The sequence below is a fragment of the Populus nigra genome, chromosome 3 (assembly GCF_951802175.1).
Source record: "Populus nigra chromosome 3, ddPopNigr1.1, whole genome shotgun sequence".
Classification (NCBI taxonomy): Eukaryota; Viridiplantae; Streptophyta; class Magnoliopsida; order Malpighiales; family Salicaceae; genus Populus; species Populus nigra.
The window spans coordinates 1682648-1700002 of NC_084854.1; the positions used below are offsets into that span (position 1 = coordinate 1682648).

Genomic DNA, 17355 nt, shown 5'->3' on the forward strand with positions numbered 1-17355 from the left:
CCTGTGACTAACGAGGAAAAAAAGAATCTAAATCAACTGAGTTAACCTGTCAAACCCGAGATCCGCGTCATGAAAGTTTGATAACTAAATAACAAAAAAAAATTGATGGGTCAAACGAAAAAAAATTAACAAACTAAACTAAACAAAAAAAATTGATTAAAAAGGAAAAAAGCAAAAAACAATTCAGGTTAACTTGTTAAACCAGGTTAACCTGTCAAACCCGAGATCCGTGTCATGAAAGTATGATAACTAAATAAAAAAAAAAATTCACTTTAACAAACTAAATTAAACTAAAAACATTCATTAAACGAAATAGAAAAAAAGTGAACATTAACAACCTAAACTAAACGAAAAAAATTAATAAAAAAAACAAAAGACATAAGCATATTACCAATGAGGAAAAAAAAATCCGAATCAACTGAGTTAACCCGTCAAACCTGGGATTCGCGTCAAGAAAGTTTGATAACTAAATAGAAAAAAAAATCTATGGGTCAAACGAAAAAAATTGATTAAAAAGGAAAAAAACAAAACAAAAATTCAGGTTAACTCGTCAAACCCGAGATCTGTGTAATAAAAATATGATAACTAAATAAAAAAAAATTCACATTAACAAACTAAATTAAATAAAAAAAATTTATTAAAAGAAAAAAAACCCGTAGGGGAAACCAAAAAAACAAAAACAAAAATACAAAAAAAAAGAAAAAGTCAAGTGTTTCACTGTGCACTGTGTGCACAGTGATACATTATATGTAAAAAACATAAAAAACAAAAGAAAAAAAAACATGCTGTTACAGTGAAAAACCCACGCATTTTAGAGTATTCTATAATTGTTATTGTAACTTTCAATTTCACGAACACAACAAAATTTATAATTCTCTTTTTGTTTTTTAAATAAATTTAAATTTCTCAAGTGATGATATTTTGTCTGTCCGTATAAAAATATTTATTAAAAAGTTGATTGAAGATAAATTAAAATACAAGAATAAATCAAAGACTAATTCTAAAGTGTACAAAAAATTAAATTAATATTATTGCTATGATATTATCAACAAGACATATATAATCCTTTTAAAGAATTAATATCTAATAAATACAATTTCATAATATATCACAAAACTAAATAATTATTTTACTACATATATGCTAAAAACATTAATACTAGTAAAATTGTGAAGAAAAAAACTTCAAAAAAATACCGAGCATAAGATGTAATCCCGAGACAATATAATTGGGCTTAAATAAAACTTTGTGAACAAACTTGATTATTTATAAAAAAAATAAGTTTTTCATGAAATGAGAAATTCTATGATACTCGAGTCAATAAAAAATAAGAAAATATAATAATGAATTGTTGAAGAATAAATAATTGAGTTTAAGAAAATTATGACTTTTTATTTACCTGGTAACTTCAGGTATATATATATTAGTCATGTTAATTCATATTGAGAATTATATAAAAATTAATTAATAAAAATATTATTGCTCGCCATTGATTATAATGTTTGATACTTTTATTAGTAAAGTGGTTAATTAATATTAGAAACAAGTTTACTAGAAATAATCTTTGATTGTTTTAGAAAAATACCTAATTTTAATGGAATATGATATGTGTTGTAAACTTGTAATGCAATTATTGGCTAAAAATATGTCGTTAACTTTGCATAAAGCTTATTCTTGCAGAGAATTTGTCAGTAAAGCATATAAATTTTCACAATCAAATACTTATCTTAAACGTTGAACCCGTGTGTCTCACGCATCCCTAATGCGACTGGGAAAAACTCCCAGACCGCCATTGAGTCATTTCTCCTTCCCTATAAAAACTACCCCCCATCCCTTCTCGAAAGACCACGTTAACACAAACAAAATCAAGCCTCTTTCTCTCTCCTCTTTCCTCTCCTCTCTCTTCCTCTCCCCAAAAGGTCACTCTTTTCCTTTCTTTGATCTTCTTGTAAAGAAATCTTGGCCTTTTGAACTGTTTGTTTCTTGAGAACATGGGAGCTCTTGTTGTCAATCCTCAAGATTGCCTGAAAAATCCCTTACAATCACACCCCCCACGCGTGAGGTTCCCACGGAACCCAAACCCTAACAACCACCACCCAAACCGGGCACAAACCAATCGCCGTAAGCGGAGTCCCAACTCATCCCCGCCTTCACGCGCCGCTGTTCCCAAGAATAACAATAGCCTTGTTACGGGACAAGTCAAGATCCTCAAACGCGGCGAAGAAGGTTTAGTCAAGCCCTCAAAGGTGGAGGCTCCAAAAGGGAGTCCGATTCCGAAAGCAGTGAAAAATGGAAATCTGGGTCTGGGTTCAACAGCCAGGTTGGGTCCGGATCCTGTGTTGGTTCCATCTCGCGTCCGGCTCACTGAATCAAACGGATTTTATGCTGGATCGGCTTTTTTTACATCGCCGCCTCCAAGCTCTCTTCCTTTACCTGGTTTTTTTAGAAAGAAAAATGATTCCGTTGCTGATGCAGGCAGTGAGCTAAGGAAGCTTCTAGGCCTTAGTCTATAGCTTGAATTAGGTTTATTTGGTGGGTTTGAAGTTGCTGGATGGGATTTGATAGTTGGGAGGTTATGATGATAGTGGGGTTTTGATTTTGATGTTTTGCATTCGATGTTCCCTTATTTTTTCAATGGGAGCAGTCGAATTGCTTGACTTTAAAATTATGTCTTGTATTGTGTGTTGTGTCTATGTATAGCTTTATTACCTAGTTTGTGTCAGCTAATTGTTAGAAATTAGAATCTCTAAGTACATGTTTCTGGGTAATCACGTTTACAGTTAGGTTCATCTTGCTGTGCAAGTGAATTATGGTTTAGTTTATGAGGGGTTTTGGCCCTTATTTTAAGGTTTTCAAGTCTGTAATTGTTCTGTCAAGTAGATGACTTCTTTAGTCCTCAGTATTCAGGGGTATTTTTCATCCCTTTTTATGATGTACTTGATTAGTTATCTTAATTATAGTTTTTTAAATTATTTCTAGTGTTAATTCTTGCGGTGATATCAAACATTTGTGTATTGTTTCTAGCTTCAATTGTCAAGCTTGATTCTGGTAATTTGAATTTTGCTCTGAAACCATCCTAACAAGACAAGTTCTTGGATACATGTGGAATAATTAACACATGATTTGGGGTTAGAATTTGTTCAAGGTTACATGTTTGTGAACAAGGTTATCTGGGCAACCCATGAATATTTGAATCCTTAATTAAATTTAGTAGTCGGAACATATGAATCTGCAGATGGGATCGATAGGGTTTGTATGAATGAGGGAGTTTGGTCTTCCCTTGCTGTTGTCAGCATCTAATGTCAAAGTTTTCCAGCAAAAGTTGTAATTGTTTGTTGAGTAAGAGTCTGTTTGAAATTTCCTTCCTGGGAAAAATTGATAATTTCATGTTTGGAGTAAACATCTAATACATGTTGAAGATTGCAGCTATGTTTGTGGCATGAAGTTGCTTATTTGCTGCGTTTGCTTAGGGGGCATGTCTTCAAGAACAATTGGGGCGAGAGATGGTTGGTTTCTGCTTTACAATTTACTGGTTTTGATGTCTGCAGTGTATATAGTTCTAAAGAGAACTTGCCTTTGTTTTCCCTCGCATGATACACTTGATAACAGTTCTTTTCTTATAAATATTTTAAAATAATATTTTTGATTTTTTAAGATTTATTTTTAATATCACAACATTAAAATTTATTCAAAATAAAAAATATAATTTTAAATTATAAAAATTTTAAAATATTATTTTAATATATTTATGAGAAAAAATACTTTGAAAAACATAAAAATTATTTTCATGGTAACAAACAATAATTGATTCAAATAATTAAATGCACGGTGATTTGTACATTAGATTTCTTTGACCTAGGATGTGTTATTGTGTTGTACAATAATTTTTTAAAAATATTTATTATTTAAAATATATTAAAATTATAAAAAATATTAATTTAATACTTTTTATCTTTAAAACACATCCAAACATGGATGAAAAGTAATTACAAAACAAGCATGTACAGTAAAGGAACTCAAATAATTAAATGCATGGTAATCAAGATGTATCAATCTAGTAATTCACTGACTCGTGATCTAATTTGGATTAGTTTTTTTTTTTAGAATTAATTTGGATAATATTGATTACGTGAAGATCGGTCACGGAAATGACAGTTTTACTTGCAAAAACAACTGGTGGCTTGGATTCTTGGACCAGATATCCTCTCGTAGGTAATAACCTGTATTATATTATTAATTAGTTATTTTTACAATAAGAAAAGTAAATCAAATTCAGAACCTGCAAGAATATTAAGAATAATTAGGTTAATGCAAGATTTGTTGCTGCTGAATATGAAAATCATCGAGGAAAATGAAAGACAGTGATATGCCTACTACCTTTGCTTCCAAATGTGGCAAGACTGGTAGTATATGCTTGTCTGGGCTCCATATGAATAAACATGCTGTCAAATTTCTGTCAAGTCAGTTCTCCAGTACCTCTCTTGTACACCAAATGAAGGAAGGACAGTGCTAATACAAGTTAAATTTGTTTTGAAAAGCAGTGATGTTTCTTTTTTTTATTATTTTAAATTAATATATTTTTTTGATATTTCACATTATTTTAATACATAGATATTAAAAATAATTTTTTAAAAATAAAAAATAAATATTTTAAAAAATAATCACTATTATATTACCCAACTTTGTTTAAAGACAGACAACCATGTGGAATCCTGCTTGCCTTTCTTCATTACCACTTCAATAATTCAAGGGAGAGAACCTTAAAGCAAGAGAAGACGCTTTACTGCTTTATTTGCCTTTTTCCAAAATCTTTGTGTAATAGCTTTGAGAAAGAAATAATTCTACTTCTATCCTAAGTTTCTTCATAGCCATTTTCCAGAACAAAAAATCAACCGGGTTTTCCAATAAGTCTTTTTAGAAAGTATAATTTCCTTTAAAAATACTTATACCCGGTTTAGAACCGAATCAATGGTTTACTAGGTCAATTTTAAGTCATCAAACCAACTTTGATCGGTCATTTTATTCATATCAATATTATTTTAATTTTTTAAAAAATTTGAGCTAATAATGTTGAAGAGATAGTTTGGTATTGCGGTAATTTTTAATTTTTGTTTAATTATATAGAAAAAACTCTTTCATTAGCTAAATAGCTTTTTCCTTTTGGACTAGATTCCATCCATAATTATTTTTTAAATTTTAATTTTATAGAAGGATAAAATGACATAATTGTTATTCATGGAGACTTGATCTTCATTTATTTTACATATAAAAATTCATCTTACAATAATTTTAATTAAAAATATATTTTTTAAATCTGTTCTTTTTAAAATCATAACTACAAGTGTTTTTTTTAAGTCACTTTTCATCTAGTTTTCGAGGTAATGGAGTTGTAGTTCAACTAGGTGTTCGATGCAATTTCTCTTTTTGCTTTTAGATATTTTTTTAAAAATAAATTTTTATTTAAAAAATATTAAATTAATAATTTTTAGTATTTTAATATAATTTTAATATAAAAAATTAAAAAAATTATTTAAAAAAACAACATCAGAATATCGATCACGGTTTAATCACTCAAATCCTCCATTTTCATAATTGACGAGATCCGATCTGTACCAAATTATAGGTCTCAGGGTGCAAAGATTTAGCAGTAGTATCTGGGAAGCAAAACACTCATTTCTAGGCTGTGATATGGGATAAAAAAAAAAATTAGGGTCAAGAAATGGAGTTTGGAAGGGACAAAAAAAGTATATTCTCCGAATTTTCTTGTTAGAAAAATACCACAATTTAGTTGCTCATAATCAATTTTGTGTAGACAAAAAAAATTTAAAAATATACCAAAATAAAAACTTTATTTCTTACTATCCATCCCATGGTCAAGGTCCTCACAAGTACACAGCTTAACATCAATAGATTAATAATCTCGATTAATTAAAAAAATTTAATGATCTCGTTATGTTAATTTACAAGGGTTTATATATAATGAGGATTAAAAAAATATAGAAAAATTTAGAAAATCAATTCCTCTTAGGAAAAATGGGCCCAAGAATTTAGGATCCATTCCTAATTTACGGTATAGCCATGATACTGGCAGTTCTGTCAGTGAGGGGTGTGGGTGCGTGCGTGCGTGCGTGCGTGCGTGTGTGTGTGTGAGAGAGAGAGAGAGAGAGAGAGAGAGAGAGAGAGAGAGATGATGGGACATGAAAGCATTTTAATCAAGGAGAAAAGATGACCACCTCTCGCTCTTGCTGAGAGGCTAAGACGCGAGTACCATGCATGGAAGCATACTGGTGGAGAGATCCCTGTCATCTAAAAAATGCAATTATTTAAATTAAAACAGCAAAGATATTTTTATATATTAAAAAATGATATTGTATAGAACTCCAGGGTGATTAAACCGGAACCGGTTTCCCTTCGACTTTTTACCCCTGAAATAACACGCGAGGTGTTTCATTAAACTGGATGTAAATTATCTCGGTCGAACTTGGTCAAATCAGTAAGTCGATTTATGATCCAATCCATCCACTCTGATAAAAAAATTATGAAGGATATAGTTTAATTAAATTTTAAATTTATTTTTTAAAAATTATCAGTTAAAGTTTTATAAAATTCAGGATCATTAAAAATTTACATGATTGTTAATTTCAAAGCGCGTGAGATTAGTCAACGTGCGCACAAACTAGTCCGAATACCTACGTTAGTTAAAAAAAGCTCTGACAAGACATAATTTTATTTTTTAAAAAAAGAAAATCTTGAAATAATATCGGTTTAAATTAACTTAAATCAATTCAGATTAATTTAACCAACGACCAAAATTTTTAAGTTGGATAGAGGCTTATCCAAGTTTTATAACTATGATTTATGGAACCATTAGGCGCAATGGTTTCATCATTGTTTGTTATTTTATTTTTATTTTTATTTTTTGTGTGTGTTTTTAAATTATGTTGATGTGCTATTATTAAAAAATTATTTTTTAAATCTATTTTTAAATAAAATATATTTTAAAAAGTAACTCGAATGAAATATCTCCTGCTTCGGCGTCGTATCATTAATGTTTTCATTGTTGTCTGTTTGGTGTGGGCTTCCCTGGCAACCTTAGACCTTTTAAATTCGAACAATGCTAAGCTAGAGGCCTTGGCCTTCAATCATAATTGGAACCTGTTCTTCTTATTGGTGCTTGAAAGCCCAGTAAGTTGCATGTAGCTGTAGACATCTGGGTCATCGAAATCAATCAACATTAGCCTTCGCCCTTCAGTGACAACGCACCACCCCCTTGCACTTTATTCACATTCAAGATTAGACTGCCCAGTTGTACTTTATTGACACCCAAAAACAGAGACAGACAACTACATTTCGTTCATGGTGGTTCTTATCTACGTCAAAAATGACAACAAGAGAAAACCTAATTTCTTGTACGAGTATAATTATATATATCACTAAAATCCATGTTTTTTTATATTCACAAGTAATTAAATATTTTTAGGACTCTATCTTGGCTATTTCGAATTGATCCAGGTTTTGGTTTAGTCTGTAGTGATCTTCTCAACCTGTAATTTAAATCATGAACTATATTATTGATCTTGTTAGATTTCATAACTATAATTTTTTTATTTTTTTAAGCATTAATATCTATTTTTTAAAAAACAAATTAGGACAAATCTTGTTGAATTAATAAGTTACACCTAACTGGCAAGAATAATAATTTAATAACTAGTTTTTATTTACTAATATCATGATAGATTTAAAATATTATTTGTAATTTCACGTAAATACTATTTGGTTGGTGCTTGGTATCCAAGTGAGTATAGGTATTTAGGTTCATATAAAAATAAGGGATATTACTTACAAGATTTTAGGTGTTGTGGACAATCAAGAAACCAGGAAGAAGTATTTAATTGAACACACTCATCACAACAAAATGTGATAAAATATTTTTTTAGAGTATGGAAATAGAGGTGGGAAATTATACAAAACATGTATGCTTATCCACACAAAGCGCAAGTTTATATTATAGTAGTATCAATGACACTACATAATTACATTTGAAAGACATTACATGATTACGTAGCATTTGTAAAATTTGATCGCAAACCCAATTTTATTCCCGATAATTTTTTAGCTGATATTGTTGCACTCTCAAAAAGTTAGAGATATCAAAAGTTTTTTCAAATGAATTTTATACGTGATGGAATAAGACAACAAAAAAATATATTTTCAAGCTTAGGTGTGACTTATTAATTATAAACTATTAAATTCGTTGATTGGTAGACCGTTTATAACTAGATTTTCTACTTGCATTAATCAATAAAAGCTCCCTGGTTTAACATTTAGTTTGTAACTCAATCAATTGCATCAAATAAAATGAAAGCATTCCATAATTATTTTTTTTTATTAATGTGAATGTCTGAGTCAGTTTGCATACACCTCGACTAATTCTACGAGTTATGAAATTAATGATCATGTAACCCCGAAATTAATGGGACTTGAACTACTAATTTAAAAAACTAAATCTAAAATTTAACTAGTTAAATTATACCATATTTTTTGTCCATAATCTTCCTCACCTAACTCCTTGACTTTAGAGTGTCCCAAGTCCCTAGTGTATGGTAATAGCAAATGCTGATGATATTCCCCATTCAATGTGGCTTCAGAAGTATATAAATGGTGTACGTATTGACAATTGCCCATTATGAGCCTGTGCATTTCTTTGGTGGCCTCAATTATTGTTCTTGCCGATTGAGTGCTTTACCTTTTTTTTCAACTTCCTTTTACCACCTAGATTTATGACCCTCGTCTCTAGTCCTCTAGAGATGGATCATGGGAAAAACTTCTATTTTGAGAATGCTAGTCCTTTTGCTGCATTTGTCTCAGCTTGTTGGGCACAGAATTGGGAGCCATAAATCCCAGTTCAATCACTAATCAACGGGCTTGGAAAGAAAAGTAAATGATAGCACAGGCCTGTAGATAATGTCCAAGAACTTGATAAGAGGAATCGAGTTCTTGGACATTATCTAATCTAGTGACTTGCTGTGTGTTTCTCCCCCTTGCTTTCTTTTTATGATGCATTTACGCTTTGTTTCATTAATAGAAAAGCATCGAAAAGGGTTTTAATAAATAGAAAAGTAATGAATTATCTAAAAATGCTCGCCTTTTATTTATCATAGATGACCCTTTCTTTTTTACTAAACTAGAAAAGTGAAAGATGCAGCCATACAGGATCAGATTTGTTCAAGAAGGGACCAATTGGTTAGAAAAGTCAATATTCTTTCGCAATGTGATAAAAATATCTAGGTGGGACTATTATTATTAAACTCAATTCATTGAGTCAGCTTAAATTGAACTTTTTTCCCAACAATTTTTTTAAAAATTTAACTATGTAAGAATTATTTTGATATGATCTAATAAAAATAAAAATGATCGATTAAAAAATAACTCAATCAACTTGTAAAAAATTATACGGGTATGAATTGAAAACAAAGAAAATCTTGACCCAACTTATTTTCTAATCCGGGTTTAAAACTAAATCATACAAGAGTTGTCTTGATATAACCCAGTTAATTTGACAGCTCTAAAAGCAAACATATAACCAATAAAAAAGATTGGGAGTGAAATTGAAAAAAAAATAAAATTAATAAGAAAAAAAATCTTTACTTAATTCCTTACATGTCTCAAGTTTAAAATTAAATTATGTAAAAATTACCTTAATATGATGTAATCAACTTGATCGATCTAAAAATAACCTGGATTCCTATTAAAAAAATTTAATAATAAAATTGAAATAAAAATAACGATATTAAAAAAAATAAAAGAACTAAATTAAAGAAAAAAAATAGCTTTAATGTTTATATAAATAATTTCATTACAACGCATCGAATGGATTGGGCAAAGGAGTCTCTCAAAATCTCTGAATGCACGTGTTGCATTCCACAAAGAAGGACATCCCTCTGTAAAAATGAGCGAAACCACACTAAAATTGATTGGAAGCATCCTGCGAAATTACTCGAAACATAAAATAGGTAAAGTTTATCCGAGACAAAAGAAAACAAAGAAAATAGCTAGGGAAAATAAAAATAGTGTGGGGGTTACTGCCGGAGTACTCTCCGGCAGCCGCACTGGGTTGATTTTGTTTGATCTAGAGTCCTAGAGCGAAGGTAGAGAAGGCAAGTGGAGAATAAAAGCTCAATATCATCTATCCCATCTCAAACTAGAAGTTTGAATCTGGTTAGAGAGAGAAGTGAGATCCAAGATTTCGTCAACATCAATCAAACTCCACATGGCTCTTAGGACTGTGACTATTTTAAGGTAAAGAAAGTCTATATTTAAAAATATATTAAATTAACAAGGAGAATGTAATAATTCCCACCTGTGCGAAAATTGGAGTTTATGTGACTGTATTTGTTACTCGACAAGGACTTTATTGAAAGAAATGTGAAAGTGGGATTTTATTGAGTTGACAATTTTAACTAACAAGGACTCAATTGAAAAAAAAATAATTTTATAGGCACGTTCGAGGTATCCCATCCTCCAATCACTAAAACGATTAACTTCATAACATTCACCACAACATTATTCCTAGAAATAACTCTGGCATGTAAAACTGGAACTGAAGATTAGGTATTGTGTTTTAAATAGGGTTAGGTAAAATTTTTTAAAGAAATTGTTTAAATTTAATTTTTTATATTATTTGATTATTTTATATGTTGATATTAAAAATAATTTTTAAAAAATAAAAAATATTATTTTAATATATTTTCTAATAAAAAATACTTTAAAAAACAATATCAACAACACCCTCAACATGTCTTAATAACGTGTTTAAGAGTGTGGTTGCGGTTGCTTTTTAAAATATTTTTCACTTAAAAATATATTAAAATAATATATTTTTTATTTTTAAAAATTATTTTTAACATCATTCTATCAAAATAATTTAAAAATATTAAAAAAAATATTAATTTAAAATAAAAAAATATTTAAAACTCTCCTGAAATGTTGTCGTTCACGTGTCAGCATTCACAACCCTACTGAAATTCATCTGTCCACGCATCCGTAACCCTGTTTATTGTCGTGGTCAACTGCGTTTCAAACTACGATTGGTTATGCAAAAAGTACAGTTTTTTTTTAATGCTTTTTACAAGGCCAGCCGCAATTTGACATGTAGTTGGCCGCGTAATCATCTTCTCGGAGCTTCGTCCCTTTGTTTGAGAGAGAGGCTCCTGCTTCTTCAGCTAATTTTCTTCAATCTTCAACACTTGTTGCGGGTAATGTATTCTTAAAATCTTTCAAAACAAAAATAAATAAACTCTTCGGAAGATATATTAATTGATTTGAAATATTTTAATTATTAAAAAAATCCCTTCATTAGAATAAAGAAAACTCGAATAAAGTTTTATATAAAGTTTTTAATAATGTATTAGAAGCAGCAACAAACTTAAAAATATGTTTTAAGATCTTTTTGAAAAATATGGAGAATTTTTATTATTTTTTCAAATTATTTTGATATATTGATATTATAAATAAATTTTTAAAAATAAAAATATATTATTTTAATATATTTTCATAAAAAAACAAACGACAACCTTATTCCAATTTTAATTTGACTCAAAATTGAACATTAACATTTTTTAAACAAGCGTTTTCAACGTTTGCCATCTAGAATTGCATTTATTTCAATTTCAAAATTTTCTACACTTGGATTTTGAACTGGCAAAAAATAAGCCCTCTCTGCTGGCCGCCTCTTCATAGGGCAAACAGTTGTAGCCTGAGACCTGCACTAGCCGAAAGGCAGGCAACCAGTCTTATCACGCACGCTAAGGAGCCTTTCGAGCATGCCTTCCGCTGTCCTTTGGTTGTGTCGGGAGCGTGGCTGCGGGTCATTTTTAATTAAAACACGGGAATTTGTGTTTGGTTAGGGTTGAAAATTGAAATTTTATTTTATGGTGGTGGGACTCGTCAAAAATTAAGATTGAACCTCAATTTAAAAAAAAACATGACAATTCAGTTGCAAGCTTCTCACCTTAATTTTTAAGATTTATTGACAAAAACACATACACAGGATATAGAATAGAAAAAAAATAGTTGAAATAACAAATTTTCCAGATAACAGTGTTGTTTATTGCTTACATGAATAATTTTTTTTTCTTTTATTCTTCAAAATTAAAACTTGATCTAGCATCTCCTTGTTTTGTCGTTGTAAAATAAAAGAGAATTAAACTATAATTTTTTTATTATTTCTCACAATGACATATATGTTGTTGCAAAATTTGTATACAGATTTGTGTTGATTTTAAACGCTATAGATTTTAGACGCACAACAATAAAAAAACCTTAAAAACTGGTTTGGGTATAAGAAGAGAAGATGTTATGAAGTAGATAATATGTTTCTTTCTTTACAAATCTTTAACTAAATACATGTTTTAATTACACATAAACTAAAATTTGGGTGTTGTTAATTATTCTTATTTATGATATTATGAAATTTAGGTATTGTGAAATAAGTTAATTTAACACATGCATAACCTGGTTTGTGTGCTTATAGTGTGCATGTTTTTTCCTCTTAAATCTTGTAATAATTAACAATATGCACTATTTAAGTATCCAAGGATGTATCCTAGTGTATTCTTATAATAACAAGATCTATTTTATGGTATGTACCTTGTCATCTTATATAAAGGACATGTCAAAAGGATTATGCACTAGCAACCTCCCCTACTCGTCTTAGCACTCTGCCTTTTGTTCTTTCATCAATTTGCTTTGTTTTAACTGGTGGTTTAATAAATAACATAGTCTCTGGATTACACCGTAATAAAGCTGGAACATTGAGATTTTGTTTTATCTTTTTAAAAAGGCAATTTCATCCATTTTTTTCACAATAATCAGTTTTTAAATATCAATTGAAAAAATTCATAGATTAAATAATTAATTTCATAAGGTCTGTATCATTGGAGGGTATAATATTAAACCTTTTATTATTATTATTATTATTATTATTATTATTATTATTTCTTCCCGCGACTTTAATTAGGGTTAAAATTGACATAAATAAATTGTGTAGTTTTGTGCTACTTCTTGTTTTCAACCTAACTTGATTTTGTATAGTAATAAAGTCACGAGTCAATAGAATTTTTTATAAACATTAAAGAAGAGGTTGAATCTTGAGACTTCCAGGAATAAGAGAGGGAGCATAATTTGTAGGAGAATTTTATTAGTGCAATTGATGGCACACATGTGTGAGTTTGCATATCAACCTAAAAATCAAATTCTATTTATCAAAAGAAAAGATGTACCGACACAAAACATAATGAGTGCTTGTAGTTTTGACATGCAATTCATGTTTGTGTGGGCAAGATTAGAAGATAATGTCCACAATACACCTATTTTTCTTAAGACTGTTGACAATAGTAATATAAAATTTCTTATACCAATAGAAGGTAGTTATGTGATAGAAATTGAATGATGGCATAAATATAGTAGTTTGCATTTTTATTTACTAGTATTATGATATATTTAAAATGTTGTTTGTAATTACATGTAAATACTATTTGGTTGATGCTTAATATCCTATTGAGTATGGGTATTTAGGTTCATATAAAAATAAGAGGTATCACTTACAGGATTTTAGGCATCGTAAACAATCAAGAAACCAGGAAGAAGTATTTAATCGCACACACTCGTCACTATAAAATATGATAGAACGTTCCTTTATAGTATGGAAATAGAGGTGGAGAATTTTACAAAACATGTCTGCTTATCCACACAAAGTACAAGTTTAGTTTATAGTGGTATCAATGGCACTACATAATTACATTAAAATGATATAGCATGATGACGTAGCATTTGTAAAATCTAATCACAAACTCAATTTTGCTTATGATGATTTTTTAGTCGATGTTATTGCATATTCAAAAAACCATAGATGTTAGAGGTCTTTTTGAATGGATTTTGTACATGATGAAATTACAAATAGTTTAATGGGACAATAAAAGAATATTTTCATAAAGTATTATTTATTTTAAGATGTAATAGTAATTAAATCTATAATATTTTAATTAAAAACCATCGATATTAATATATGTTTTTTTTAGTCATTTTATTACAAATTTTTAATTTAAAAAGTATTTTTAGCCAAACACATTAAACTGTTTTTTGTTTAATCTCAATTTTAACCACATATTTAATCAAACACATATTTTATTAAACCAACCTCAACTAAAAATGCTTTCTATAAAACTATTTTTTTCTTTCAAATCACAACTATAAAAGCTACCACAATGCTAAATGCACCTTTCAACTTTCGAACGTCCGAAATTAAATCCATCATGCCAAGCATGTGTATGACCCAACATGTTTTGCAGCATTAGTGTTTGACAGACTCAATATTATTGTTCAGTCTAGGTCATGTGTGGCATTGCGGTCTAACCGTGGTTTTAATTTTTTTTTTACTTTTAACATAAGTAAAATGATAAAAAATATTAATTTAATAATTTTTTAACATAAATATACTTTAAGAAAATACTTAAAAATTCAAGTTACCGGAATTCCAAATAGTGTCTTGATCTAAAGTATTTTAATGGAAGTTTTGTTTTAAAATCTTAAAATTGCAAAATATGTAACGGGTTAGACAATATACGTAAAGGCACGATCTATACTTTAGAGTCCCAGCCAACTCGAGAGATTATTGACCTAGTCCTCGAAATTACTAGGTATTTTTGATGTTTTTGATACTGTGTTTTTTTATATATAGGATGTATTTATAAAAATCATTCATGATTTTTATTTTTATTTAATATATATATATAGAAAATAAAAAATATCTAATTTCCTGTACATTTTATTAATCTAGTTACAAATAGTATATTCAAAGTTTAACCATGGTTATAAAACTTTATCAAAGGATTAATATTCAAAGACTAGTTTAAGTTTGAATTTTTTTTAACTAGTTTAAATAATGATCCAATTGAATCTAGATGACCCAGTGATTTAAATTGTGATCATGTTGACTCGACAAAATCCACTTGATCGAGTTAGCTCCAATGATTTTTTTATTCAAAATAATATTATTTTAATATTTATTTTAATTTTTTATTTAAAATGACATTGTTTCCTTTAAAAACTATTAAAATAAAATTGTTTCAAGGTTAACCTAACATTCCAATGATCTAAACTCTTATGTGTGTTTGTTATTGTGGTGCAAAATGATTTTAAAATATGTTTTTTTATTTAAAAATATATTAAAATAATTTTTTAATTTTTATTTATGACGTCAATATATTAAAACTTTTTAATAGCATTAATTTGATTACTTTCAAATAAAACATGTACTAAATAACACAAGCTATGCACTTTCAGAGACTCACTTAAGTAGATTAGATTTGACAACTATAATCTAAACCAAATCAAACATATGATAAGTAGAAAAAATAAAATAAAATAAAAGTTCACATTCACTTTTCATAAGTATTTAGTGCGATCCAATCAGTTACATTCTTGGAACAAAGAACTCACTTTGATATTTTGCTTGAGTTCACGTCGACAGAGGGGGGTCGCTCGTCAACGTCAGAATACTACTAGACTGCTTGCTGCAAGTAGGAAATCCTGTGGCCGACAACGGACGGTCTTGAAGAGATCATGTATGCAATCGCCCGTTAACTCAGCTACTAGTTGAAATGAAAGAATTTAGAGGGGCCAGGGGCTGTTGAGTCGTTGACCGTTGATACATGCTTGCCCTGCATAGATTAAGGCGGTGTTGTTTATCGTGCTGGTTAAAGTTATTTTTTTATTTTAAAATAATATTATTTTTAAAATTTATTTTTAATATTAACATATAAAAAATATTCAAAAAAAATTAAATTAATTTTTTTAATAGATTGAATCTCAATTCCAAACAAATATTAAAGAAAATAAATAAGAAAAGGAATAGAGGTGGAATTACATGACTGACGCCCAAGTTACTAACACATTACATTTTCCAGATTTTTTTTTTGGATTCGAGGAAACTCCACCCTCCGGAAAGCGCACTTTGTGGGTCCAGGTGAGTGAGTAAAATCCCGGCTATCCCAGGCTCTTACAAGAGATACACGCCCTGACTCGAACTCGAGACTTGCTGTGCAGATCTCAAACCCTTTGCCACCACGCTACATTTCTTGGGGACTACATTTCCCACATTGTTCATGATGACTTGGCACACCTTTGAAAAATAAAAAGAATCCATTGGTTTTTGTTTAAAAAGTTTGTTTGAAAATGTGGTGTAAAACATGTTAAATTTTAATTTTTTTATATATTTAAATTATTTTGATATACTAGTAAAAATAATATTTTTTTAATATATTTTTAAACAAAAAAATATTTTAAAAAACAATAACTATCATATTTTTTTCAAACACCTCAAAAAACTTGATATGACGAAGGAAGTTAGTCTGATGGCAATATTATTAACTAATATAGATGAATTATTACCATTATTATTGTTCTTATTATTATAGAATTTTCTTAGTTCCTAAGAACAGATAAGTTAATTAAGAGAGCTTGCTTAATTATTTATCCGATATTGCGGTAACTACTAATATACTTTTTTAATTTTTTTTAATATTAAATTAATATGTTTAAATATTTATTTTTATAATCTTGGTATGCTAATGTGAAAAATAAATAAAAAATTTATTTTTATATATTTTTTAATTAAAAAATATACTACACCGAGTTACCAAACATACACAAAGGTTTTATTGATTTGCTGAGTTTAAGTGTTGTTGATTAGTATTTGAAAAGTTTTATTTTCGTAAATATATTATATCATGCAGAGCTGTTGTATCTTGAAGATAATTAAAAAGATAGTATTAGTCGTTTCATCGGCTAATCCAGGAATATTTTTAACAATCGCAGTAAAAAAAATATTCCCGTCATGTCATCAAAATGTACTCACGTGTTTGTAGCGGATGTAAGTGTATAATTTCTCTGCTTTTTTTAAAAAAAAATTTAAGACGGTCTAATTTGGTGGTAAAATAGTTAAACTGTGAGAGAACGTGGAATGTTAAAATGGATTAAACTGTGACAAGACTTTAGCATAAGCAAGCATTGCTCACCCAAAACTTTTTTATTTTTCAGAAAAAGAAAATCAATAAATAAAATTTAAAAAGAAAATGCTACTGTAATTTCTATTCTTGATTTTAAGAATGTTCGATGCTGTGATATAAAATGTTTTGTTAAAATATATTAAAATATTTTTTAAAAAGAAAATGCTACTGTAATTTGCATTCCTGATTTTGAGAATGTATAATGTCGTGATGTAAAATTATTTTTTTATTTATAATATCATCACTTCAAAACCATACAAATATTTAAAAAATCAATTTAATATAGTTT

General features: G+C 28.8%; 1 protein-coding gene across 1 annotated transcript; it reads left to right on the top strand.

Annotated features, from left to right (window-relative positions):
- The first annotated feature begins 1846 nt into the window (after positions 1-1846).
- On the top strand, positions 1847-2972 carry LOC133687835 (uncharacterized). The gene has a single exon (XM_062107167.1). The coding sequence runs from the start codon at positions 1992-1994 to the stop codon at positions 2511-2513; it is 522 nt and encodes a 173-aa protein (XP_061963151.1). The 5' UTR covers positions 1847-1991; the 3' UTR covers positions 2514-2972.
- Positions 2973-17355: the final 14383 nt, after the last annotated feature.